General features: G+C 40.2%; 1 protein-coding gene across 3 annotated transcripts in view; it reads right to left on the bottom strand.

Annotated features, from left to right (window-relative positions):
- MYO1D (myosin ID) overlaps nucleotides 1-27,538 on the bottom strand; it is a 266,476-nt gene that overhangs the window by 144,447 nt on the left and 94,491 nt on the right. For 2 of the 3 annotated variants that reach the window (XM_067556265.1, XM_067556264.1), the window contains exons 14-16: nucleotides 23,724-23,856; nucleotides 10,936-11,102; nucleotides 6,473-6,680 (exon numbers count right to left, since the gene is read on the bottom strand). In XM_067556265.1, coding sequence (XP_067412366.1) covers nucleotides 6,473-6,680; nucleotides 10,936-11,102; nucleotides 23,724-23,856 — 508 coding nt within the window. Of the gene's footprint in view, nucleotides 1-4,444; nucleotides 4,693-6,472; nucleotides 6,681-10,935; nucleotides 11,103-23,723; nucleotides 23,857-27,538 lie in introns of those variants that run through there. The other variant, XM_067556266.1, reaches the window with a different exon arrangement.

Genomic DNA, 27,538 nt, shown 5'->3' with positions numbered 1-27,538 from the left:
TATGATTAAATGTAAATGTTTACATCTAGGAACAAAGAATGTAAGCAATACTTCCACAATGGCGGACTCTATCACAGGAAGCAGTGGCTCTGAAAAAGATTTGGTGGTCATGGTGAGAAAACTGCTGAACGTGAGCGCCCAGTGGCCAAAACCAATGCAATCCCTGAATGCATAAATGGGGGATCTTGAGGAGGAGTAGAGAGGTTATTTTACCTCTGCATTTGGCACTGGTGTGACTGCCACTAGAATCCTGTGCCTGATTCTGGTGACCACAATTCCAGAAGAATGTTGATAAATTGCAGAGGGTTCAGAGAAGAGCAGCGAGAATGATCAAAGGATTAGAAAACCTGCCTTCTAGTGACAGATTCAAGGAACTCTATCTATTTATCCTAACAAAGAGAAGTTTATGGATGATTTGATTACAGTCTTTAAGGACCTAAATGGGGGACAAATATTTTACAATGGGCTCTTCAGTCTAGCAGAGAAAGGAATAACACGATCCAACGGCTGGAATTCAAATCTAGACAAATTCAGACCAGAAACAAGACATACATTTTTGACCATGAGGGTAATAAACCATTGAAACAACTTACCACAGGTTATTATGGATTCTCCATCACTGACAATTTTCAAATCAAGATTGGATGTTTTTCTAAAAGATACACTCTAGGAATTATTTTGGGGACGTTCTCTGGCCTGTGTTATACAGGAGGTCAGACTAAATGATCACAATGGTCCCTTCTGGCCTTGGAGACTATGAATCTATACCATGCATACTTGCAGGACAGGCATCTCTGTTTACTGAAAAAAATTCCATCAGCTAACCCATTTGGGAAAGTGCTATTGAGGGGGGAATACCCAAAGATAGAGTCCTTGTGACAACAGTTCTGGTTACAGTAGAACAGCTCATTTTTTCCCAAAAAGGTTAATCATGGTGACAGAAAGACCATAACTACAATAAATAACTTCAAAAGGTGCTTCCTGAGAAGTACTGATCTTCCTGACTAGTGAGTGTGAAATCATCCTTCAAGTTGTGTCACAGACTCACTGTCAAAAAGATTTGTTTTGTTTTGTTTTCAAACAGAGCTGACTAACACACGCTAACTATCTCACTAACATCCTACTCGGGTGCTGGAACTAGTCAGCAGCACTCCCTGGGTTGAAACCATTTCCATCATATAAAGGGTTTGCAGTTCACTTCAAAGGCCGTAAGCACCCACACTATAAAAATTGTTCCAAAACCACTGATCCTAGTGGACATTAGGCACCTGTAGTTTTTACCATGAAGTAAATACTCTTGGTCATAGGTAATCTTGCCTAGCTACATCTCAGTAAAAACTACAGGTATGATCAACGAGAGTTCTGTGGCACTTTAAAGACTAACAAATTTAATTTTTGTAGGCATAAGCTTTCATGAGACTCAGCTCACTTCGTCAGATGCAGAGGTAGAATGATACAGTAAATAGAAAACATAGATATACAAGTGCATAGAGAACAATGGGGGAGGTGGATGAAAGCCGGGTACTTGAGGGCTAATGACAGTCATTGAGTAGGAGGTGAGAACGGGTGTTTCCACTATAATTTTACAATGTGATAGCTAATCTGCATTAGTTATCCCATGTTAAACACACTTTTTTTTTAAAGCAATGAAGACAAAAAAAAATGTCTCAAGGATAGAAGACACCAATGGAATGGAATATTTTGCTTTGATTGTCACCATCATGCTGTTGGTCACGTTGTTACCATAATCCAATATAAATGAATTCATAACTAGCTTATTAACAACCATTTAATAATGCAAAAATTAGCATTGTTATTTTAAGGTTGAGAAGTCGTGCACTTTAGAGGTTTCTGTACTAACAACCACCACCCTGTCTATTGTACCATAATGCCATTTAACATAAATGGTAAGAGATTATGATGTACATTTAAAGAACAAAATAGGAAGCAAAAATACTGTATGCAATGTGGGGTTTGTTTTTTGCAAATAAGCCCCCGGCATTTAAAAAGAGAACAGCAACACAAACAGACCACAACTTGTGGTAGCCTTAAAACCAGAATGAAAAGTTTTACTAAAATACATGAGTGTGCACATTAAAAATTCCAGACTAATTGTCTGGATAATTTGAAATCAAATTTGGCTTTTCCGGTTATTCAGAATTGCCTATAATAATGGCAAAGGAAAGTTTGTAAATTCAGTTTGAGTTTTGCTCTCGTGTAGTTTAACAGAGTTAACAACAAGGTGAAACATTTTTACTTACATAATGCAAACTTTTGAAAGTGTCTAGTGTAATAAAAAAGGTTAATTTAAATAACACATTTTTTACTTAGAAACAAACAATCTAGCTCCTAATACCTTCCCCTCTAATTTAGTTTTCCTTCCTCCCCACGAAAATACAATCACTTTGTGTTCATTGGCTGTGCTGCTTACTCTTCCCCTAATGTGTCAAAAAAAGAGATTATGATTTCAGGTAAGGAATATGCAGCAAGAATCAAGTCTTCATGAAAGTATCCTTTATAATGAAAAGCTGGAGGAAAATACAGGAATTGTCATATGAAAGCACAAACTGCCTCAATATTTTTCTGAGCTGTCAATGAGGCCTCAATGCATCTTTAAGTTTCAGTTTGTTATGTTGACTATTCTCTTCCTTCTCCTCTGCCAATCTGCAAGTGCCCCATCTGCTGGTAAACACACAGGACTGGCATATGAAAATGACAAGAGCTGTCGGAATTGTAAACATAAGAGAATGAGGCTGAAGACTAAAATAAGGGGAAACAGAAAGGAAATGTGTTATAAGAAACACGGACTTTCTATACAGATTTCACATTGTACGAGGTATTTAGTTACATTACTTTAATAAACATCAAGCCAGAATATGTTCCTTTCCTGATGAGCTGACAGGAGGCATTATTGATTCATTAGCATTTCTTGCCTTTCGCTGGAAGAGCCAGGATTCTAAACAGCTTCTTCTTAGCACTTTGCAAGTCTCATCTCTTTTGGAAGCAATTTGAATAAACTAATAAAAAGAGGGGTGAATCAGAAAGGGGGTATGAGTTTCAGACATGGAACTTGGATCACACGCTACTTCAATGATTCCTTTATGTTTTTTATAGATAACTTGACAGCTTGCAGAGCATTCTGGTAATTGAAGTAGCTTGTATTTCCCCCAGATCTCAGGTAAATATTTGTAACTTATCAGGCAAATTAAAATTTCACACAAGTTTTTCATGGGGTTGTGGAGTAAACTAACAAAAAATACTCAACAGCCAGTCCTATCTCTTTCAGAAGCATGCTCCAGAAATAAAAATATTACTGTATTAGGATGTTTATAACAGATATTGTTTTATATCTTAATACACAGCCAGTTCCAAGCCCAACTGAAAAAGGAGTAGGGTTGGCATCAGCCAGCCACAAAAGTCTGCCATAAACTGACCCTATGGGTATGTCTACACTGCAATTAAATACCTGCAGCTGGCCTGTGCCAGCTGTCTTGAGCTTCCCTATCTTGCCCAACACTAGATGTCTACACTGCAGTTTTATAGACCTAGAACTCGAGCCCCTCAGCTCACATGGGGGCCAGTCACAGGCATTTAATTGCAGTGCAGACATACCTTCTTAGTCCTCAAATGAATGAAGAAAATAAAGGAGTATTCTAGAGACGACACACAGTGCCTCCACCTGACTGTTGTGGAAAATAGGCAAAGGTTATGATACAACTTCGGACAAGTGCAATTATAGAAGCTAGCCCAGAAAAGTAAGATCATACTAGCAATTTGGAATGTTAGCATGCTTACTGGCCATAGCATGGAGCTGGTAGAGACACTGAAGAGAAGGAAGGGATCCAGGAAACAAAATGGAAAGGGGAGACTTTAAATGTACTACTTGTATACTACTAGTATCCATTTAAAAAGGCCTCCATAGATGCACTGCCACTCTACCCAATCTCTTAAATCTCACTCAGAGGGAGAGGTAATTTCACAAACCCAAGTGAACACAGAGGTTTTCCAGGGATTAGTGGTTTATTATGTTTTATTAAGGAGAATTAATGAACTGCATGCAGTGTACATGCAAATGATTTACAAAGACTATAATGACAATACCTTCTGCTCATACAGCACTTTTCACCCTCAAAGTACTGTATAGAACAAAATGTCCATTGCAGGTAGACAAATAAGTATTAGCCCCATTTTCTAGATGAGGAGATACACAGATTAAGTAATTTGCTCATCACACCTCAGTAAATTAGCAGCAGAAACAGGATTAGAAATCAGGACATGCGGACTCCAAATCCTATGCTCAAAGCTATGCCGCTTCTCAGTACACAGCCTATTACAGAGTCCCCCTCCCGAGGCTACTCTCGGGGTTCACATGCATGTTATTTCAGGTGTGCTTGGTGGGTCTAGCCTTTGCCATTTTTCCTCAGTCAACTTAAAACAAAACCAATAAAAATATACTAAAAATGAAGAATCAGAATTAGCCAGTTTATAGTTTGACGCACATCATATACCAGACACCCAGCAGCAGCATTCTGCTAATCCCCCAATATCTCCTACAGTCAAAAAACAGGCTCAATGTTTCCAAATTCATCTATTTTATTTCTGTAAGCAAAGGACAATTTATTTACTTCTGCTCTCTTCCAGGTCCATCACGGCCAGTACAGGTGAAGTGAAAGGTTGAAATTTTGGTCTTTTCTGTACATTGATAAGGAAACACACCTTAGAAAAACAGACTGAAACTGCTATCAAGTTTTAGGCTATGCGTGTAACAGGCTCTAACTGCAGTAAGCGACCACAGTGCATACACAACATTTCCACGTAAGAGTGTAGATCTGTCTGTTTTATTGCAGACACACTTGAGGATTTTTATTACCTTTCAATACTAGTAATCTTTTCATCCAGACCAAATTCATCTTCCATTTCCCTCAACCATTTATTCAGAAACAGAAATTTATACATCAACATTTGTCAGCAATGCGTTCTCCCTGTAACTTGTTAACTACAGGGAAACCCAAATAGCTCATCTTCCAACGATAAGGAGAAATAGTCACTGAACATAGTGGCCTTGGATTCGCAAGTATGTTAGAAATTATTCATTCAAAGAAATGTTATGAATCTAAAAAGGTTTAATTTAGTCTCTCTTGCAAACTTCACTAGAGAAATAAAATTTTTCATTCATGGGTCATTTACAAAGTAGTTTACAAAGCGTTTGAAGTCTCTCTAAAAATGGGTACATTTCTATGCTTTATGTATCTCTACTTGTACTTTCCAGCACCCAAATTTCAGTGGTTTCTATCCTCCACTGGACAAACAAGAATCAAAGGCTCTGTTTATATGTCCCCAACTCCAATCATGGGAATGTGTCACTTGCAAGACCTACTTCTTTCAAAGTCTTGCCTTTTAGGGAAATTGCTTAGCAACACTTTAACGTTAGCCTCAGGTGTATTTTTCAAGAAATGTTTTTTAGTTTCTCTACAGTTGCAGAAGACAGAGGCTGCTCCACTTACATAAAAGCCAGTGGTATAACACACACAGATGGCATCTGGACAGTTTTCCCAGAGTAATAAAGGCCCGTTAGGAATTAAACAATGCAATGCAGGGAATCTGAATTAATTTGATCAGTCCCTGACTTTTCAAGTTAACTGGACACTGTCATAGACAAATGGAATTTTCAAGTAGGAAGGAAATTTGTCCCGCTAAAACAGAGGGCCCTGTTAGCCATAGGAGACGACTGCCATGTACATGCCAGCACATGCTCATCTGGGATGCAGGAAACCAGGACTCTGACTGTAACCCAGCTCTTCCATAAAGCATTGGAGCTTTTTCCTGATTTACACTGTCTATGTTACAAAGCCAGAGAGTTTCTACTGGAGTAGTCCAAGAAACTCCTGAAAATAATTCAGTAGATAGTTAAGTCATTTAAGTAGAAAGAGATTACAAATTTCTATTACTTAGAGGAACATCTTCCATAAGTAAGAGCATCATGTATCTCTGGCCTTTCCCCCTTGGTTAGACCATGTCAATGTAGTGCCCTGACACTCCAGAGCCATTCTGCTGTGACTTCAGTAGTAACAGAATGTCAAAGCTATTTACCCTACGGAAAACACACAGGCCCCCGAGTCAAACCACATGTTCTGTGTGAACCTCTGGGCAAGGTGCTTTAGATTTACCTATAAATATTCTCTAAGTCTCAAAAAGACCTACTTTCACTGGAGATCTTACATTTTGTAAGGGTATACACATCATGTTTACACGTTCCACAGAGCACACATTATAACATATCAGGGCTCACTGGATTCTAGCTCATCATTTTATGTAGCAAAGTACAGAAAAAGCTGAATAGTAAACTGACTCCATTAAAGCTTTGTGCAGACTCATCACCTCTGTGAGATTATCTTGGGAAGGTTTGGTAGAGACAGGTGGTGTTTTATGAACCCTAAACTGAGGTTTATCAGTACATTAAAACCAACTTTACCTTCTGTAGGAAGAGGACGATTCTGATAAGCATCCTGGCATGCAGTTCCTCCAAGGTGAAGAGCGTCCGCGGAGTCCGGATGAAAATCTTGGTCTTCCCATAGGCTACATCGTTCTGAAACCCAGAGCACTCAATCAGTTTCTTCACAGCTTCTTTGTCTGAAGAGAGGTCATGGTTTGGCCAAGTAAATTCTGAGATCATCTTGTACCTGGGTTAACACAAAAAAATCCATCATCACCTTCCCATCTCTGCTCTCAAGCCCGACCCTTAAACATATTTTAGAGTTTATCTTTTAGATCAAGATTATTTCTGTTCACTGATGGCTGTAAGAGCGTAGATATTCTATGGCTGGGATGGGATTCCATGAGAAGTACAAAAAGGAACATAAGCAGCAGAGTTGAGGATGGATGATTCGAGGAATTCCAGTAAGAACTACCCTAGGGAGGGCTTCACTTCACTTAAATAAGAACAGATACAACCTGGCAGAGCCCACCCACAGATGCTTGCAGGATGAGCAGATCCACCACTCAATTAAAGTTATTTCTAAACTTTTCATTTTAACAGTTTTTAAACATTTGCTAAGTAAAAACCCTTCAGTTCAACTTTCTTCTTTGTAGAAGTCAACAGAAATCGAACTATGTACTTCATATTTATTCAGAAAACCTGGACTTTTTAAAAATACTGCACTCATCTCCTGCCCATCATTTCTGTACCATCCCCAGCCTAGCTTCATTACACAAGAAAATGGCAGGCAGCTGATCATAGACTCATAGACTTTAAGGTCAGAAAGGATCATTATTATAATCTTTCTAGTCTGATCTCCTGCACAATGCAGGCCACAGAACCTCACCCACCCACTCCTAACCTATGAATGAGTTACTGAAGTCTTCAAATAATGGTTTAAACTAAGACTTCAAGGTACAGAGGATTCACCAGCAAGTGACCCGTGACCCATGCTGCAGAGGAAGGTGAAAAAAACCCAGGGCTCTGCCAATCTGCCCTGGGGAAAAATTCCTTCCCGACCCCAGATATGGCGATCAGTTAAACCCTGAGCATGTAGGCAAGACTCACCAGCTGGACACCCAGAAAGAATTCTATGAGTCTATGATCATCAAGTAGGTTGGTCCAAGAACTGTTCTCCTTTATCAGGCATTTAATTACTCACTTACCCAAACTCCCTATACACAAAGTAATGCTGAACTGTTCTCTGCTTTTAACCACTGTGAATCAAACAGGAAAATAATCAGATCCGACTCTGCTCTGCCATAGTGTCTGATATATTTGAGAAGTGCTGATTGGATGAACAAATTTCTGCAAGGGAGCAACAATGAATTTTCTACATATGATTTACAGACTTAATCAATAATGCAATAGGCAATTTCACCATAACAATATTATCCATATTCATATTCCAAAGAAAACACATTCAGCAGTTTTAACTATTTGCCTATTTAAAAACTGATGACCTGAGAAGTCAGAATTCAAACCCAATTTCTAGGCATGCATTTTTTTCAGTTGGCAAGCTAATTCAGAAATAAATGTTAGATGGACAACCATAAAATTGGTGTCACAACCTTAGAAAACCTCTTTGTAGGAAATATGGTCTAATATAAATTGCTGGTGTTTATTCAATAATAAAAAAGAGGGTAATAAACTGACCAGAATAATGCTATACAAATTACATACAATATTGTCACTATTGAAATTAACCTCTGAACAAACTGTTGACAGCAAAAAACACTTGCTGTGGCACATGGTTTGAAGCAGAGTGACAGAAGGCACAACATGCTTGTTTATTAAGAGTATGCTCAAATATAAAAAAGCTGACATTTAAAAAAAACCCTTAGTCTCAAAGTGAAGGGAGTTTGCATTTATATGTGGATGGGCTCAGAGCTCACTCAAATAAATCTACATGCAGTACATAAATATTTTACACACACATACCAAAACCCTTTCACTTGGTTTCAGATCTCTGCTCTATTCCCAGTGGAAAAACGTTTCTGCTATAATTAATTCACTGGGATATGAAATGGAAAAAATCTTTCACCTCAAGACATTTCACATTAGAGGAGGAGACAATCAGGGTGACAGAGAAAATCCGCCTTTTGTTAAGCAGACCTGATGGGGCCAGACAAGAAGAATAAAATGTCAACTCTAAAATCCGTACAACAAGGCAGAGGAACATTTTATGAAAGAAGTGGACAAAATTAAAATCCCCAGAGGAGACAGGGCTGCATCAACAAAGGAGATCCACCATTTAGACAACATTACAGGTATCAATTTAATGCAGGCCATTTTTACGCTCATTCTCTCAGGCAGTTGCTACAACTGGTAGGTAGTATTAACATTGTCAAAATGCTGCAGGCTTTCCATCTCTCCAGCAGCATGTGCAGCGCCAGGTCACTAATTCCTTTCCTGAGGCAAAAAGTATGACCCCGATCCCCTAGCAAGTCAAAATCCCAAAACCTTACTGCTAATTATAATGAAGCAGGACCCGGAATAAATCTGCTGCCTGACGGCACAGCTCTTCCCCTCCCCCATGCCTAAAGATCTCAACAGCCTTCAAGGTCATCCATACGTTAAACATCCTCCGCTGCGCTCCTTTGTTTTTCGCTCCCCTTCATTTTTAACTATAGAAGGAAAGAGAAATAGGAAAGGTTGCTGTTTAAAACCTACAATCCTCAATGGAAGTCTCCTGAAATTCAGGCAGAAGATCTGCTGATAAACTCTGGGTTTGAACATGAAGCAAGAGATTTTTATCACCACGATGCAGTTGGTGGGGTTTCCAGTGCTATTTTCATGCCACACTTAATATTGCTTTAGAAGAGGCATTAGAGCTGGGAATGTCAATAACGAATATGTTTGATTATATCCTCAAGAAACCAGGCTCACGGGCACCATCTTTCCCCCAAAATACCAAGCCATTGGATTTTTGGTAATTTAGATGTTAAAACCAATAAGCAACACGCAAGCATCTAATGACAACATACTGATTTCAAGATGCATTTTACCCAAAGGCGCCAATAAAACCAAGTGAAAACAGATTGACTGTGGGATAGAACTAAATATGTTTGGTCTTAATTTACTGTATTAGGCCAGGTTCTGGGATCTCTAGTCAGCTCTTAAATAATCAGACTCACTGTGACTGCAGTGGGCACTTTCCTGCATATAGAATAAAGAGAGTCAGGAAGTCAAGATATAGTATGTTAATTATTGTTTCTCTCTCTTTCATTAATAAAAGTGAAATATCAGCTGTGTTGGAGTGTTTTAGGGCTAAGAGCACAAATTTCCTCTGCTATTTTATACTGAAAGGAACTTTTAACTTGAAAAAGTGGATAACCAATGCTAAACCAATGGTATGGAATACAAGTACAATATCCAAGACCTTACACCTGAAATATTTTGGATCTATTCCAAACCCATGGTTCTACAGAAGCAATGTGACAATGGGTTAAAAGGTTGTACCAGTTGCTATACATGAATCTAGTTTTCCAGCTATTAGCTTCATTTTGCTCTCAGACATACTGGAGTTTATTACATATCCACTAAACAGTAGCTGCCTGTCCAAGCATAAGAGCAGATTTTAATGGATTCCTGATGATGTGCACGTGTGTGACTGAGGGCAGAATCAAGCCATAAAATTGTATGGATGTTGAAAAGTTACAGTTCGAGACAAAAATGAAGTACAGTAAATACTATTTGTTGATCCATACCCTTCTGTTACAGGAAATATATGGTCAAAGCCAGATCAGTCATTAGGAACAGAGCTCTTACAATCCTATCCCTCTTTCCAACACCTGCTTACATACAGTTTTCATTCTTCCCATACTCGGGATCAGTTTTGCACCTGCTTGAATGAGGGAATCAAAAACCAAAACCCAATTCAATGATCCACCAGCAAGTTGCTGAAATTCTTGCTATGCACAGTATCTTACATATCCCCTAAGAAAGGAAACTCTTGCTATACGTCTCCAAAAATGTAAGTCAATATTTAGAAGAGAAAAACCAAAAGACATAATTTAATTCTGTATCTAGGACTAATTTTTGTGGGGAAGAGCTTCACTGTCCATTAACGATACTAAGACAGTAACAGAACACTGGTTCAGTCTGGTCGGGGTCCTGGTGTTTTCATCCCCGCTGTTTATACAGGGTGGAAGGTGTAGGCCTTCGAGAATGCACCCCTCAGTCTGTACATCTGCTGCCATATCAGGCTGAAACAGCCAGCATCCTTCTGTGACCAACAGTGTTTTATCCAAGCCACTAGTAGGTGCTCAAAAAACAAACAGTATATGCTCACCATTCATGACTCAGGATCACCAGACTAAAGGACTCTATTCTTACATATCACAGAGAAGGCAAATCATTAGATTGTGCACGTCATCCAATACCCTGAAAAGCCAGCAAATAGCTCAAAATAAATAAATAAATAAATAAATAAAAGCATGCACCAATTCCTGTCTCACCTGTGAAGAAACTTCTCATACGTTTGGCGGTAGGCAAATCCTGCCCTTCGGACCCTGACATTCTCCAGAAGTCCAAGGTATTCCACCTGATGCCTGCAGCGTTGTTCATCAAACAGCTGTGATGACTTCTTATCATTGGGCTTAATGCAACGGACATAATATGGCTCCTACAGGGACAAATCAAAAACAATGACTTACACAGAGCTAAGAACTTTGTGAAGGATGCAATGTGCTAAGTAAAACGAATGAATAGTTAAAAGTAAGTATGCATTCTCCTAAACAGCCCGCCTTTGAATGTGAACACGATACAACATATTAACTGAAATTTTCTGTTCACTTACAAAGAGGAAACGACAAAGCTACTGTCACTGAGGAGCATTTGGGGTAATAAAGCGAGCAGGGGACACAAGTTTGCAAGGCATAAGTATAGACAAATTAAGGGGTCCCAGTGCAATAATGAATCACTGGCATACAGACATGGGCCTTTGAAAAGTATGGAATCAGATTCCCCTAACTGGTCCAAAGAGGTGCAAATGGACCCCCTGCACTCCAGGAGAACTTTACCCCAACGGGGGAGAGAGTTATGTTTCACCACTCGCCTTCATAGATTCCACCAGGGGAGTAAAACTATAGTTGCCAACACGAGTTCTGCCAACTGAGGCTGCTTCGCAATCCACTTTTCAGGGGGTCACCTCACACTGACATAACTTTTCTCTAACAGACCCTGAGACTCTGGCTTACCCCTCACTTGACTGGACCACATCTCAAACACCACTGGGTAAATTCCAGCTCAGGCTCTTATATATGCCATTCCAGCAGCATATAGGGGCCATGAAGGTTCCACAACTAGCAAGGGAAGAATTCTTCTGGAACAGAGAATACAAAGAGCCACCTTACGCTGCCAAACACGGCACCTGGTAGAGGGCATACTGGAAGGGGGGCCTCTGTAGGGCTGAGTGCCATGGAAACTCTGAACTACACTGGGCTGTAGAATAGCCCATAGACTTCTTGAATAAGGCTGCAGCCAAGTAAGGAAGCTTCTGGGGCTGCTCCATGTTACACTGGCAGCTGTATCCGCCTCCAGAATGCTCAGAATCAAAGCAGCACAAAGGTGGCTTTAAGTTATTTCGCCATGCCCTCTCCAAGCAGTCATCCTGTATTGCTTCTCCTGCAAGAGACAACACAGAAACCATTCTCCCTGTCTCAGAATCCCTCCAATGATGACTCCTAGCCAACCTAAAACACAGATGACTGATCCCTCCCAGCACGTTCCCATTTGACTCCTTTAGCTTTGCAAACAATTGTGTCTCGATTTTTCATTAATTCCTTTCCACCACCCCAATCTGTGCCTTTTTTCTCATGCTGCCCCTACTTATGGAATGCAATCCCCATTTCAATATGTCAAGCCAAAGTTCTTGATGCTAAAATTTCTGCAAGTCCCAAAAGAAGCAAGTTTATAATTAAACACACACAAACTAAATAATCCCAATCCCTCAATTTTCCAGGGAGTTTCATATTCCTCTAGTATATCTTTAAACCTGCAAAGTATGCAGGGCAAGGATTATCTTCATATTTGTGTATGTACAGCACCAAGCATATTATTGGTATTAAACAAACAAGAAGCAGCCAAGGTGAACAAGATTTATGAGTTTCATTAAGGAAATTTAGATAATCCATCTATATGATGCCAGATTGAAGAGAATTGGTAACATTCATTCATCAACATTAAGTCTGAACTGTGATAAGTTATTCTTATACTGAGAGAGGAAAATACATAAGTGTTCTCCCTGTGTGAAGGAAGAGAGAGCACTATGAACAGTTTACACATTTTACAACCATACTTCTGTAGGATTTTCTTGTTTGGAATGTCTTAGTAAAATGAATGTAAATCCATCTACACTTTGAACCTTGCACCTCTTCAAAAGGATGAAACATTCTTATTTTTAAAATAGGAGTCATGTAGCCAAGAGTAACTTTGTGGAAAAAATCCTTGCCTGGAAACAAATGGGTGGCAAAGGCACAGTCTTCATAAGATCTAGCTCACATGTCATCAACAAAGTATTCAGTTATTTATTATCTGGATTGATTTTTTTTTAAACTATGTATCAGTGTAATCTTTATTCATGTTTAAGCTATGTCTAAACTCATAGAGGAGGCCATGTGACCATCTGCGAGATAGCGGATTTCACCCCATGCACCTGGGGTCTACTGCCTTGGTGCAGCACTTTGGTCTCTAAGTTTATGTGGTTTGCAGATAGGTTGGTGAAGGCAGGCTGAACAAGTGGATGATTAACTCTAAGATTTCCTTATTAAGGCACCATTTGGAATTGTTCCCCTTATGCCTGCTGAATCAGTTCGCCTTTTGGGTCAGGTCTCCCTTTATGTGAACTGTCCTGAGAGAAAGGAGTGAATGCTCTGCTCAGAAGCTGGGACTGGATGACAGGGGATGGATCACTCGGTAAATTGTGCTGTTCTGTTCATTCCCTCTGAAGCATCTGGCACTGGCCACGGTTGGAAGACAGGATGCTGGGCTAGATGGACCATAGTCTGACCTATCATGGCCACTGTTATGTTCTTATGCCCACTGCATTATTTCCATCACTTCAGTGTGCAGCACTGAGCTTCTTGCTCCCCACCAGCTGTTCTCTTACGCAACTGTGGTCATGTTGTCTGACTGATTCAGGATGTGGTTCCCCTCATCTCAACTGCTCTTAGTTATAGGAGGTTTATACCATGCGTCTTTTCCTCTGGATTCCAGATATGTTGAGCTGCTTGGGACCCCCAAATGTGCTCCCCAACCCTCCAGGCTGGCATCGGTTATGAGGACCAGGGGATCTGGAAGGCACATGGGTATCCTTTTATGGACGTTGCCCTCAGCTGACCACCATTTAAAAGAGTTGATTGTGTGTGCCAGAACTTTCATTTGATATTTCATATGTTCCTGGGAGTGGTCCCATACCTTTAAGATGAAGCTGTAAAGGTGCCTATTGTGTGACTGCACCCAGGGAGTGATCCCTTTGCAGGACGGGGAGGCCAAGCACTTGAAGGCTCAGTGTTATAGTGGGCTTCTTGTAATTCTTTGCATTCTTCCAAAGCAGTGAAAGGAGGTCCTGAATCTTCTGGAACCTCTCCAGAGTTGGCTATATCCTTGCTATCAAGATGTCTATGGAAATGGGGAAGGTGACTATCTGCTCAGCAGTGCTTGCCTCTCCAATCCTGCCTGCATTCCTTCCTGCACAAGAGAGTGACTGAAGTGTCCCTGAAGTGACCGGGCTACATCCTCTCCCAGAGCCAGCCAAGCTCCGCAGCAGGACGCAGAAAGAGATGGAGGTCTGACCTCCTCTGAAAGTTCAAACACAGTCACAGGACCCAGATGGGAACTGGAAAGACACGTTACTGAATTAAACTGTTAGTCTGAAAACTTGAATGCAAGTTTGCAATTTCCCTCAAAGCAACTCTGCAACAGGGAGGCCTGGCCAACCCACCAGCAGGCAGAAAACACTAGAGGGAACTTCGGGAGGCAGACATTCTCCTGCTGCCAGTGACTGCCAGGGCTGGGTCGGCTCCTAAGCTGCATGCAGGCTGAAGGACCCGTTGTGATGGATCTGTGGACCGGAGCTCAATGAAGAATGAGTTGGGTTAAATCCAGTTCCAACATCGTAAGTTTCCACAACACAAAAAAATAAAAGCAGGAAGTAATTAACATCCTTGTTATGAGAGACATCAAGGATGGAATGGACCATGGAGACAATAGTGGCCCTTCCAGGTCCAAGTTCAAGCACATTGGCAGGGCACAGCTTGGAAACATGCCCTATTTTACCAAGTCTGAAGAAAGGACACTGGTCTCCAGTGCTGTCAGGTACACCCTTCACAGCACTTGGAGATCTTACACACAGTTGGAGTTTAACACCCTTAAACCTACATTTATTTAAACATTCTACAGCTGAGAAATCCAGAAAGGTCAGCATGAGAGAGACTGCTAAACCTGTCTTGGGATCTCTCTTTATAGCATCAGGATAATACCTTTATTTTGAATTTTTTGGAATTATTTTGTTTTAAAGCTCAATGATGTTTCAAAATAGTTTTTGTACTTCATAATGGCCAGTAATTACTATCCCAGTACCATAGATTACTGGGGTAAACTCTGCAATGGATACTTCAACATTAACATTACTGTCGATTTGATTTTTATAGGGGTAGGTATCTGACTCCCATTACTGTAGCATCTGAGCCCTTCACACAATCCTTAGCACATTTATCCTCTGTGAAGTAGGGAGGAATTATACTCTCTGTTTTACAGATGGAAAACTGAGGCACAAAGACTTGACAAGTGACTTGCCCAGTTTCAAATCCTAGCCCTCTAACCACTGGATTAGCCTTCGTCTGCATGAAAGTTTCTTCATTTCTTCACGTCTAGTTTTGAAAGTGTCTCGTCTACTGTTTGTAGCTAATTACCTGAGACATGCTTAGACCCTCTGACAAAAGATGCAAAAAGGAAACATTTGCACTAGATTAGTCACAGTGATGGAACTGTAAACATACTAGAGAGGAAGCCTGTCACACGGGATTCAAGGGAAAGCTAAGAGTGGAGAGGAGGAAAAATTCAGAGGGAGAGATGGAGAGGCTGGAACAAAGGAAGGGTTTCAAAAGAGCAGTTGGTCCCAGAATAGCTCATCATTCATCGTAACAAGCGCTCTTGTTTTGGAAAGGAAAGGAAAGGAAGGACCCAAGTGATCAGCCAAACAAGACCAAATACTCAAGAGGAAAGCATGGGAAGATAACATTTGTCAAGCACACTCCTTTATGTGGCAGCTACATTAATCAGCCTAGAGACATTTTAAAAAGATGCAATTGAAGACACCTTTCCATATCTTTCATTTTCCTTTTTCCAGTGCAATAGAAGTATGTTTAACAATCCTAGGTTTCTATCCCAGGACTCTCCTAGTGCATGTTTGGAAGGGGACAGTAGATTAAGTATTTAATCTGCGGTAATATTAAGAGCCACCACTTAGATTCAGTGTGGTCCAAAAATAAGTTACACAATCTCAAATACCTAGGCAAAAATGAAGAACTGAACACCCTTTGAATTAGGAGTCTTAGCTATCCAGCCAGTAGACTTTTAGCAAAGGTAGGTGTGAGGTTTTAAAGGTACGTTTTACAACTGGGAAAAAAGAAATGGATTGTCTGTCTTATGTATATCACCTTGTAGATTTGATAGAATTTTCTGTTAAAATTAATTCAGTGTTTATGGATAGCTTTTGCACAGTACATGATAAACACCTCTAAAAAAAGCAGTTACCTACCTGTAACTGATGTTCTTCGAGATGTGTTGCTCATGTCCATGCCAAGTAGGTGTGCTCGCACCATGTGCACAGTTCACTGGAAAGTTTTCCCTCAGAAGTACCCTTCGGGTCAGCTCTGGTGCACCTCTATGGAGCTATATATAGGGGCCCGCCGACCCTCCGCCTCCTCAGTTCCTTCTTGCTGGTTGGCTCTGACAGAGGGGTAGGCAGGTGGGTCTTGGAATGGACATGAGCAACACATTTCGAAGAACACCAGTTACAGGTAGGTAACTGCTTTTTCTTCAAGTGCTTGCTCATGTCATTTCCAAGTAGGTGATTCCCCAGCCAAACCAAGGAGGTGGGGTCGGAGCTCAGTTAACTACAGATTGGAGTACTGCTCTTCCGAACGCAGCATTGTCTCTGGCCTGTCGGGTAATCACGTAATGTGCAGCAAAAGTATAGATGTTGTATCACGCGACTGCTCTGCAGAGGTCCTGAATTGGTACTTGGGCCAGATAAGCTGTCGAAGAAGCCTGAGCTATTGTCAAATGTGCCGTAAGCTTAGGAGCCGGCACTTTCACGAAGTCATAGCAGGTCCTGATGCAGGAAGTAATCCATGAAGAAATTTTCTGGGAAGAAACCGGAAGATCCTTCATCCTTTCTGCAGCACCACAAAGAGCTGGGTGGTCTTTCTGGGTGGTCTTTCGTTCTCTCCATATAAAAGACCAATGCCCTTCTGACATCCAGTGAATGTAGCCTGCATTCCCGACTGCTAGCATGTGGCTTCGGGTAGAAGACTGGAAGGAAGATATCTCGGTTTACAAGAAACTGGACCACCACCTTTGGTAGAAACGATGGGTGGGGACGGAGTTGAACCTTATCCTTAAAGAACATGGTTCCGACGTGAGTGCCCTGAGTTTGGAGACCCTCCTGGCTGAAGTGATGGCTACTAAAAACACCACTTTCCAGGATAAATATGATAGAAAGCACATTGCAAGAGGCTCGAATGGAGATCCTGTCAACTGTGAGAGAACAAAATTGAGATCCCATGGAGGGACTAGTTGATGAGTTGGAGGATATAGTCTGTCTAGGCCCTTCAGAAACCACGACATGAGTGCATTTGTAAAATTTGAGCGACCTGCGTCCCCTGGATAGAAGGCTGAAATGGCTGCCAGCTGTACCTTAACTGATGACTGTGCCATGCCCTGCTGTTTTAGGGGAAACAGGTAATCAAGGATCGCAGGAATAGGAGCCGACTGAGCCCGGATGTTCCTTTGCATGACCCAGGCCGTGAACCTTTTCCACTTAGCCAGATAGGGCCACTTGTGGAGGGCTTCCTACTGCCTAAGAGCACCTCCCTCACTGGCTCTGAGCATGCCAGCTCCAGCGGGTTCAACCATGGAGCTTCCAGGTCTTGAGGTGAATGGAGCCACTGTTGGGGTGGAGAAGTGCCCCGTGATCCTGCGTAATGAGATCTGGTAGCAGTGGAAGGATGACTGGAGCGTCTACCGAGAGGTTGAGCAGCATGGTGTACCAGTGCTGTCGAAACCAGGCTGGCACTATCAGGATCACTGATGCACTGTCCTGCTTGATCTTTTGCAAAACCCTGAGAATGAGTTGGGTAGATGGAAAGGCCTAGAACAACTGACCAGTCCACGGGAAGAGAAAAGCATCCGTATCGAACCAGGGCTATGCTTCTGAAAGGAGCAAAACTGGAGGCAAACTTCCTGTTGGACCTGGTGGCAAAACTGTCATCCCCTAAACTAAGCCTCAGACAAATGAACTGATTTGCAAAGCTACGAACAGAGCCCACATTATCTATTCATCCCATGCTCACTCTTCTGTTGCCTGGACACATGACTTCAAGCCCTGTGTTTAAGCCACAAGTCCTTCCTTTTCCTCCCCAAAATTTCAGAATTCCGGTTTTTATTAAGAAAAAAACAGGATTAAACTAGAATGTATGGGAAACAATTAGACTCATCTTTGAAAAAAGTGGCCATTTAAGTATATTGGAAAGTTCTAATATGTATTAGAGCTTTGTTCGAATTGACACAGATTTGGTCTCTAAAATGACCACATTAAAAAAAAAATCATAAATTTAGTAATTACCAACAAGCATAATGCACTTCAACACTCTTTTGCCCATTCAGTTATGTTCTCTTATTTTCCTCTGGGCAATAGCTAATTTCTTATATGACACCAGCATCACGGCTGCAAAAAAGCTGTCCATGTTATTTGTTACATTAATTAGCAATTACTCTTTGTGTGAAAAGATAAATGCTTTATGAAAGTTTCTCTGGTTTTTGTTTGTTGTTGTGATTGGGTTGGTTTGTTTGTTTCTTCTTTCCCTTTTTGTCCTCTACTCACTATCAGTCAAGTTTGAATGAACAGAATTCCACTTAGGCAGCAAAGCACGTGATGGAGTGCACCAAGACGTTTTTCTCATGAAGCCCAGAACCATTTCAACCTGACTCTCAACAACATCTGCAGACTTTTAAAACTATAGCCCTGGAGAAAGCTTCTTCCAATCAGAAAAGTGAAAATTTAAGAACTGAAGCCAAGGTTTAAAGATTTAAGTTCTTCTAGAGACTCAATGGCTCAGGGAATCAAGGCTTTCCCCAGATCAAAACTGGTTCTGCTGGCTTCTAGTGGGAGCTCCCCCTACTTTCACAGGTGTCCTGGCTGGAGCTGAATCCCATGCACCATCAGGCTATGGAGCCACAGTTCAAGCACTTCTAAGGTTAGAAAACTCTAGCCAATGTATTACTGCATAGAGTACACTTCACTTCTGTATTCAGATCCAAGTCATCTCCTATCACTGTATCTCGTGTGCCAACAATATCCCGATTACTTATCAAATAACACTAATAGTGGTAGCAGAAAATTTGGTAAGGTTTATGTTATCAACCAGTGTCTCACTGTGCTCAATGATCATCTTGTTTGAAACCCTGAATTAAGTGTCGTGTCCGAGCCAGTTCCATAGAAATGCAGGGCTCAAAAGGTCCTCATGTCAATGACCAGGCTTGATTCCGTTATATTGTTTTTATGTGAAATACCCTTATTCTTTTGGTACGTGACAAACCGCCACAGCAGTTTCTGTGAGGCTTTGCATTTTGGGTATGTAAGGTGATCTGTTCACTATTGATAAGTTTGTTTGAAACCACCATTTGTTTGTCCGAAATTAATATCAACTAATATTGATTATCCTGTTTGTAAAGTTACGAAAGATCATCCTGTGAAACTGTTGCTATTGTTGAAGTACACATGCCAGAGCCAACGGTCAGAGTCGGAATCAGGAATCCAAGCCAAGGGTCAGGACTGAGTTACCTGGAGCGAGAGATCAGGACAAGAAACATGCAGAAGCCATCGCAGCCAGGGGTGAATGCTTTAAGCAGCTGCCGAACTGTTTCTGCTGCTAGGCTGAAGTGCCAGTCTGCTGACTCTTCCAACTGATCAGAAAGGGGAACTAATAAGGCACCTATTACAGGACAGCTGCACTCATTAGGCACAAGCAAGTAAAGCTAGACCATCCCTGACAGGTGTTTGTCCAACCTCTTCTTAAAAATCTCCAATGATGGCAATTGCACAACCTCCCTTAGAAGCCTATACCAGAGCTTGATAGTTAGGTTAGATATTAGGAAACCCTTTCTAAGTCTCCCATACTGCAGATTAAGCCCATTATTCTTTTCCTACCTCTAGTGAACATGCAGAACAACTGATCACCATTCTCTTCAAATATGTTAAGAGCTGTTCAAGACTTATCCATCTCAATCTTCTTTTCTCAAGGCTAAGCATGCCCAGTGTTTAGAAATCATATGATTTAGAAATGCCCCAGAGAGCGTATTACCCAACCGTGTGGACAAGCCCTTAGATGACTGAGATGAATCTATGCAAAGCTCTCCATATAAATCCACTCCTAACAAACATTAATGCTTGCACGAGACAGATAAAAGATATAAACCAAAACGGTTTAAAAACAAAGGTCTGGAACAAAGGTTCTTGAATATTGCATTAATTAAAACAGTACAACAGCACTTAAATATGGTATTGTATTCTGAAATCCTTTCATTTTAAGTCTTCACCAAACAAAGGTAAATAGAGAAGCCAAAAATTTTTACACTAAATATAGTGCAGCAAATAAATCCAAGGAGATGATACAACTGAAAACCACTAGCCAGTCCCATGAGGGCTATTCTGATCATGAGGACTATTCTGATCATGCTAAGTTTTATGACTAGCCTTCTCCTTAATAAGGAAGGAGTAGAGTGATGGAGTAAATTCTGGCAGCAGCAATTTGCACTGTTAATAGTTTCCTGAGAGTCAGACACATAGGTACTTAAACAAGTCAGTTTGATAACTGTAAAGGAATTATATTTTAATTGCTGGGGAGTTCTAGTTGTGTAACTAATCATTTATATAGGTGGGGAGCGGGGCTATCATGTGTATTAAAGGCTAATAAAACAGACTTCTAAAAACTAGCCTAATGTGATCTTAGTAGAATTAAAATGAAAGATTTGCAAAGTTCATTTTAGTAAGGCCCATGACATTCTCATAAACTAGGGAAATGTGTTCTACAAAATACAACTGGATGAAAGTCCACACTCAGAGAAGTTGTCAATGTTTTGCTGTCAAACTGGGAGCGAATATTAGTGGGGTCCCACAGGGGGATCAGTCCCGGGTCAGATATTTCATTCATGACTTGGATAATGGAGTGGAAAGTATGCTTATAAAATTTGTGGACCACACCAAACTTGGAGGAGCTGCCATCTTTTTGGAGGACAGGATTAGAATTCAAAACAACATTGACAAATTAGAGAGTTGGTCTGACAGCAACAAGATGAAATTCAATGAAGTGCAAAGTCAAATGCACAACTACAAAATGGAAATAACTGGCTAGGTGAAAGTACTGCTGAAAAAGATCTGGTGGCTATAGTGGATCACAAATTAAACATGAGTGAACCATGTGATGCAGTTGCAAAAAAGGCTAATATTCTGGGGTGTATTAACAGGAGTGTCGTATATGAGACACCTAAGGTAACTGTCCTGCTCTTCTCAGTACTGGTGAGGCCTCAGCTGAGTACTGTGTTCAATTCAGAGTACAATACTTTAGAAAAGATGCCGATAAATTGGAGAGAGTCCAGAGAAGACCAACAAAGATGAAATGTTTAGAAAACCTCACCTATGCTTTTTGAAACAGTACTATGTTAAAGCACCCTACAGAAATTTTTAGTGTGCACCAGTCGAGTGTATAGAGGCAGTGTAATACTTTCTATTTTTCAACACAGTTTGGCCAGGGCACAAAACTGTTCCTAGGCCCCTTTGAATTTTTCTACCTACTCTATTTATATATTGTCCAGCTTTGTGATTTCAGAAGATTCATGTTTACATCTTCTGGCTTGCGTCTGCTTCTGTGGATTATCATTAACATAAATTAGAAACAATGAAGGTATCTGCCCAATTCTATTCCAAGTGAGTATTTCTAATGCATTTCTGAACTCATCTATTGCTATGTGTAGCTGTAAGAACCTCTACTATTCAAGACATCCTGGTTCAAATTTTGTTCTTTGGCAACATTTTCAAAAGCATTTAAGTGATTTAGGAGCTTAAGTCCCATCAGGTTTTAGGTTCCTAGTCATTTAAGTGCTTTTGATAATTTTTACCTCTTACACCTTTATTTTTCTACAATCAGTTTTAACAAGAGTTCTCTCTCCCCTCTCTTCCCCAAGTCAACTACAGCTAACAGAATAATTTCTCAGATAAAGTCCACTATCTTAAATGGGGCTTCCCAGCTTCAAATTCTGAGGAGGAAAAATCTATTTGCCCCTTTTCAATCAAAGAAAGGCTTTTTGGGGATGGGAGATGAAGGTTCAGGCCAAAAATCGTGTTCAAATAGAGAACAGTCTTTCAGCCTTACCTATGGAGTTACCCATGATTCCATAATAAGACAGGTGGATGGGTATTCCTTTAAAATGTAAGACTAAGTGAATTTAGTGCCCAGGGTGTCATGTTAGCTGTCTCAGAAATTGAAAGCCTCAAAAGCATAAGCACGGGCAATCCTTGTGTGTCCCCTCTAGCATAATCCTGACTTGGAGGGACCCCAAGTGTCTGAGGGTGTGAAAGGACTTCTGTCCATACTCCTTTCCATCTTTAGGTTTTCTGTTGAGGCTGCTGAAAAGATTATCAATTGTTATAAAAATCTGCATGATGTTAACTGGTCCAAGACCACCAACCTTTCACATATGCCAGCCAGCCTGCAAGGACTAATGAATTTTGGTCACTACTGACTTGGGATGGATTCCAAAGGATAACCTAGAAGTTAGACTCCATCGCCCATTATAAACATGAGCCACCCAATGCACTAATGCAGGTGATCGATATTGTACACCTTTAATATACTATTTCTTATAACATATTTAGGAATAAAGGTGGTTTCTCTTTCCTGTGTACACTGTCATTACAACATAACTGTATTCTGACTGACTAATGTAGCAGCTATTAACACTCTAGAAAAGCTGGAAAAATAGAAGATATTAACTTGGAGACAGCATGACATTACTGCCACAGAAGCAAAAGTGAAAATAGCATTTTTAAAATTATTGCAATCAGTTCCTCTTATTATAGCAGTAATGACGTTAGTACAAAGCATTTCACTGGGGTTAACAACAGCTCCACGTTAATGGCTCTCCTCCGCACTTTGGGCCATCATCTCCTCCCAGGCAGTCATTAATCCCCAGAAAATATTTGGAGACTTGATCATTATTGCTTCATTATTCGAAGTGTATTAATATATTTTAGCAGCATCCAAGGTCCCTTGCCCCCTTATTTGAGGGCAGTCACCCTTCATTATTCCTGTCCATGTATTATAAATCTACCTGATATCAATAATTGCCAGACACCTATCACTTCTTAATGCTCTCTCGACCACACAAGTCAACATTGCCCCGAAGCTCAAGTGTGCTGCACTGCAGTGTCCACATTCTGACGTCAGCCACTAGCCTAAACGTCTCTACCTTGGTTACAGTTCCCAAGCCAACTACATTTCAGGTAAGAACCACCTCCCTTCCCCATCTCTCTGACATCAAGAAGAAAATCTCTCAATTTTTTCTTTATTTTGCTTCCACGCAAGTCATCCCTTGTACTGAAAGACATAAATTAAACTAAAAAAAAAAAAAAAAAAAGGATACTTCCCAGCATTACACTCAACAAACTTCAAGAGCTTTGCTAAAGGTAAGGAGTATTTGCTTAGCATAGTAACAACTACTTATGACCGGCCAATCTTCATGTATAGCTAAAAAAGAACATTGACCACAGGTTAAACCAAAATCCACTTCCGTACATAGAAATGGCTGCTGGCCTCAATAACCGGGCTTAAACTGGAGGCAAAAATAATACGATATTGATAAACTTGGAACTCTAAACCAGGAAGTGCATAGACACACTGCAGAGAAGATCTATACATCGCTATAATCAAAAGTCAGAATTGATTTTGAGACAATAAATCATTACCTTCGATGCCAGGTTGTCTACTAGTGCAATCATGGAGTTCTTAAAAAGGGTAGCAGCAGTCAAGGGTCGCTTGGTCACTTCTGTGATACTCAATTTACCTTCAGGCCACATCATCTTCAACACAGAATTGGAGCTACAAGCCAAGGTTAAAGGAAGTTAATTAACTTATGGTGCAAGGTTATTACTGAATATATTGGTAGTAGGCAAGCACATATTCTCCTAGTTAGATAATGGTAGAGTGAAAAGTGGTTTTGAGAGATTTTCTCTTCATCGTCATTAGTCTAGACAGCACAGATCTATGCATAAGAGAAGGCCCAAAATTAAAATCAGTAACCTAAGAAATTAATATGAAACACTGCACAACCCACCCCTCTCTCTAAGATATATAGTATTTTATACCAAACTAATATATCCTGCACAAATTATACTTTTATTAAAAATAAAGCAAAAAAATATAAACCAATTTTACACTTTAACCTACAATATCTCAGTCAGAAATACAGGGTAAAAATAAACTACGTCACAATTACACTCATGTCTTTAACAAGCTTATACATAGCTGATCCATCATTGGGCACTACAGAAGGGAGCGGAGAGAGAGGAAAGTACAAGTGGTTGTCTTGGAGAGATCTTTTCTGCCTCACAAGCAAGGAAAGATACACAGAAGACAATGGATGTAAACTGCTGCTAGGTGAGTGGAATAAAGTAGAGGGTTTGGGTTCGTGGAACATTGGGCCCCCTTCTTTGGAGAGATGAGGCTGTGCAATTTGGACAGCCTCCACCCCAGCAGCAGGAGAAGCAATACCCCTGGTGATAGACTAGCTTGACTGACTGGGCATTAAACTAGCCACAAAAGGGGAGGCTGTTAATGAATAACTAATACAAATATAAACATGAACCACGCTCAAGGCATCATGAATATGAAGAACCAGGATATTAAGGGACATAAAGAGAATACAATTATTTAACTGCCTATATATTGATGGCAGAAGCTTGGGCAGAAAGATGAGAAATTAGTTTATTTAAAAAAAAAAAAAACAGACATCATTGGTATTACTAAAATCTCGCAGTAATCACATGATCAGTATGTAAAAAATAACTAGATACAAACTGCAGCCACTAGTAAAGCAACCTAGTTTCTAAGTTAGATAATTATCTATAATTCTTAGAAACTATCACAAGAAATGTAGTAGAAAGTGAAAACCTAAGCCACAAGGCCCAGTATAATGGGCCAGGGCCTGAGTTTGAGCCAAGGCAGCTGTTAAGTCCTGTTATTATGAAGCCAAATTAGCAGAAATTAGAAATTACAGAAACTGGCAAGAACAGAGCTGGTATTTCAGACATACACATTTCTAAAGAAATGCTAGGCACAGAACACGCAAGCACATTTCAGACCATTTTGATACCAGGAATGGTACAACCTCATTCCTTAAAGATAACAAGGACATACTTCTCCCTCCAAGGTTAAGATAACAATATGATAAAGATATTTTGATCAAATCATTTTGTGCAAAGTAAAGAGTGGTATTTTGCCATATCAGAGGGTGGTAACTACATGTCAGAGGCAATATGAAACTTGTTTGTATTAGTGTATAAAAGTAAAGGAAGTGTCTTTGGCTGGCCAAGTGAGGAACAGAGAGTTCCGCCGTTTACTGAGCCAGTCCATTGTCACAGGCATACATGTATTAAGTGTACTAGTAGCGCGTATAGGGCGCTTTTTACCATGTGTTATCGGCAATAAACCAGGCTCTGTACCTTCATTACTGAAACAGATCTCTGGTCTTATTGGGTAATCCAATCGTGGTTTGCTATGTTAGATATTTGTGCAAAGCTGGGACAGCATACACAATGGGAGAACACACACTCAGCCAACACTTGACAAGAAGAAGTATTACAACCAACTAAAGGAAATTCTATATTACACTTCCTTCTGATAGATAAAGATGACTGATCACTGAAGTAAAAGTTAGTTGTTGCTTAAATGCAATGATCAGTTACATTCGTGTGCCAGTAGAATAGAGCAAAAACCTGTAATATGTATTTGACACTATAAAAAGGCCAAACTCTTAAAGCCAAAAACAAGAAAAACTGTTTGGGTAGGAAAAACAAAAAACAAAAAAACCCACAGTTGAGTGATAATAAAGTGTTCTTAAACAACTCCTGATTTAGGTGCTGAAAACACTCAATTCCAGATGTGAAAGGCTTCTTCAGTTAAAAAATCCTATTAAAATATTCATAAAAAGGGAAAAGGAGAAATTGAGAGCAATGACTAAAAATTATTAATTATAAAATGCAGACAATTAATAAAAGAAGAAAAGGTATCAATGAAAAAAATCTATGGCTAGTAAGGTTAAGGACAGTAAGAAATTATATTTAAAAAAATAATAAGGAACAAAAAAATTCCAAGCAGAAGAACAGGTCCATTATTAGATAGGATGATACAGTTGTCAATGATATAGAAAAAGAAGAAGTGTTCCTTAATGTGTCTGTCCTGTATTTGGAAAGAAGCTGGACAGTATAGTCACATTTTAAGTGATAATGAAACACTTTCTATTCTAACAAGGCAGAGTATTAAACAGCATCCACCAAAGTTAAACATTTTAAATAAGGACCTGATAACCTGAATCACACATCTTTAAGGAATTGGCAGATGAGCTTGCTGAGCCACTTACGTTGATATTTGACAAATCTTGGAATTCTGGGGAAGTTGCAGAAGACAGGAAAATAGCTAATGTATCAGTATTTAAAACAGGTAAACAGGATGACCAGGTAACCACAAGCTGGCTAGCCTAACTGCGACCTCAGACAAAATCATGGGAAGCTGATATGGGATGCACTCAGTAAAGAATGGCAGCATAATTAACGCAAATTAACATGGTTTTATGGAAAACAGGTCTTATGAAACTAACTTTGATGAGATTACAAGTTTGGTTGACTAAAGTTAACTGTGTAGACATATATAAGACTTTCTGATTAAAAATGGATACTACACAGAATCAATGTAGCACATTTAATGAATTAAAACTAATCAGCAGATGCCAGAAAAATTATAAATGGGGAATTCTTCACCCAATGGGGCTGCTTCCAGTAGCATCCCACAAGGGTTTCTTGGACCAATGCTATTCTATATTTCTCAGTGATTCAAAAGAAAGTTTAAATGATTTCTGGCAAGTTTGCAAATGACACAAAGACTGGGGGAATAGGAGCATGTCCACTGCACAGAGCGACCTGGATCGCTTGGTAAGTGGAGTCGAAGCATGCATTTTAAGACAGCCAAAGAGATGGGATGGGGGACTGGATTCTGGAAAGCAGCAACTGTAGAAGGGAATTAGAATCACAATTAACTGAACATGAGCTCCTACTGCAGGATGGCAGCTGAGATAGCTAATGTGATCCTTTGATGTACGAGCAGGGGAAACATTGACAAGTAAGGAGGAGTCATTACTGCTGTAGGAAACATTAGTGAGACCGTTCCTGCATACGTGTGCTGTGCTGGTGCCCACACTTCCAAATGGATGCTGACAAATTAGAAAGGGTTCAGAAAAGAGCTACAAGAACAATGTGAGGTCTAGAAAACCTGACTTACAGCAAGGGGCTAAAGAAACTCAATATAGTTCATCCAAGAGATTGTTACGAGGTAATTTGATCAAGGTCAACATGAAGATTTCCTATTGTAAAGGGCTTCTTAATTCAACAGACATAGGCATAACCAGATCTAGGGCTTGAAGCTGAAATTAGACAAATTCAGACGAGAAAGAAGACACTTTTGTTTACACCTCCGGTAATTAATCATTGAAACTGTTTACCTGGCAATC

The sequence above is a fragment of the Emydura macquarii genome, unplaced genomic scaffold (assembly GCF_026122565.2).
Source record: "Emydura macquarii macquarii isolate MOO-44397 ecotype Brisbane River unplaced genomic scaffold, CSIRO-AGI_Emac_v2 contig_1692, whole genome shotgun sequence".
NCBI lineage: Eukaryota > Metazoa > Chordata > Testudines > Chelidae > Emydura > Emydura macquarii.
Note: the sequence above shows the minus strand (reverse complement) of the source record. Positions and strands in the feature narration are given on the sequence as shown.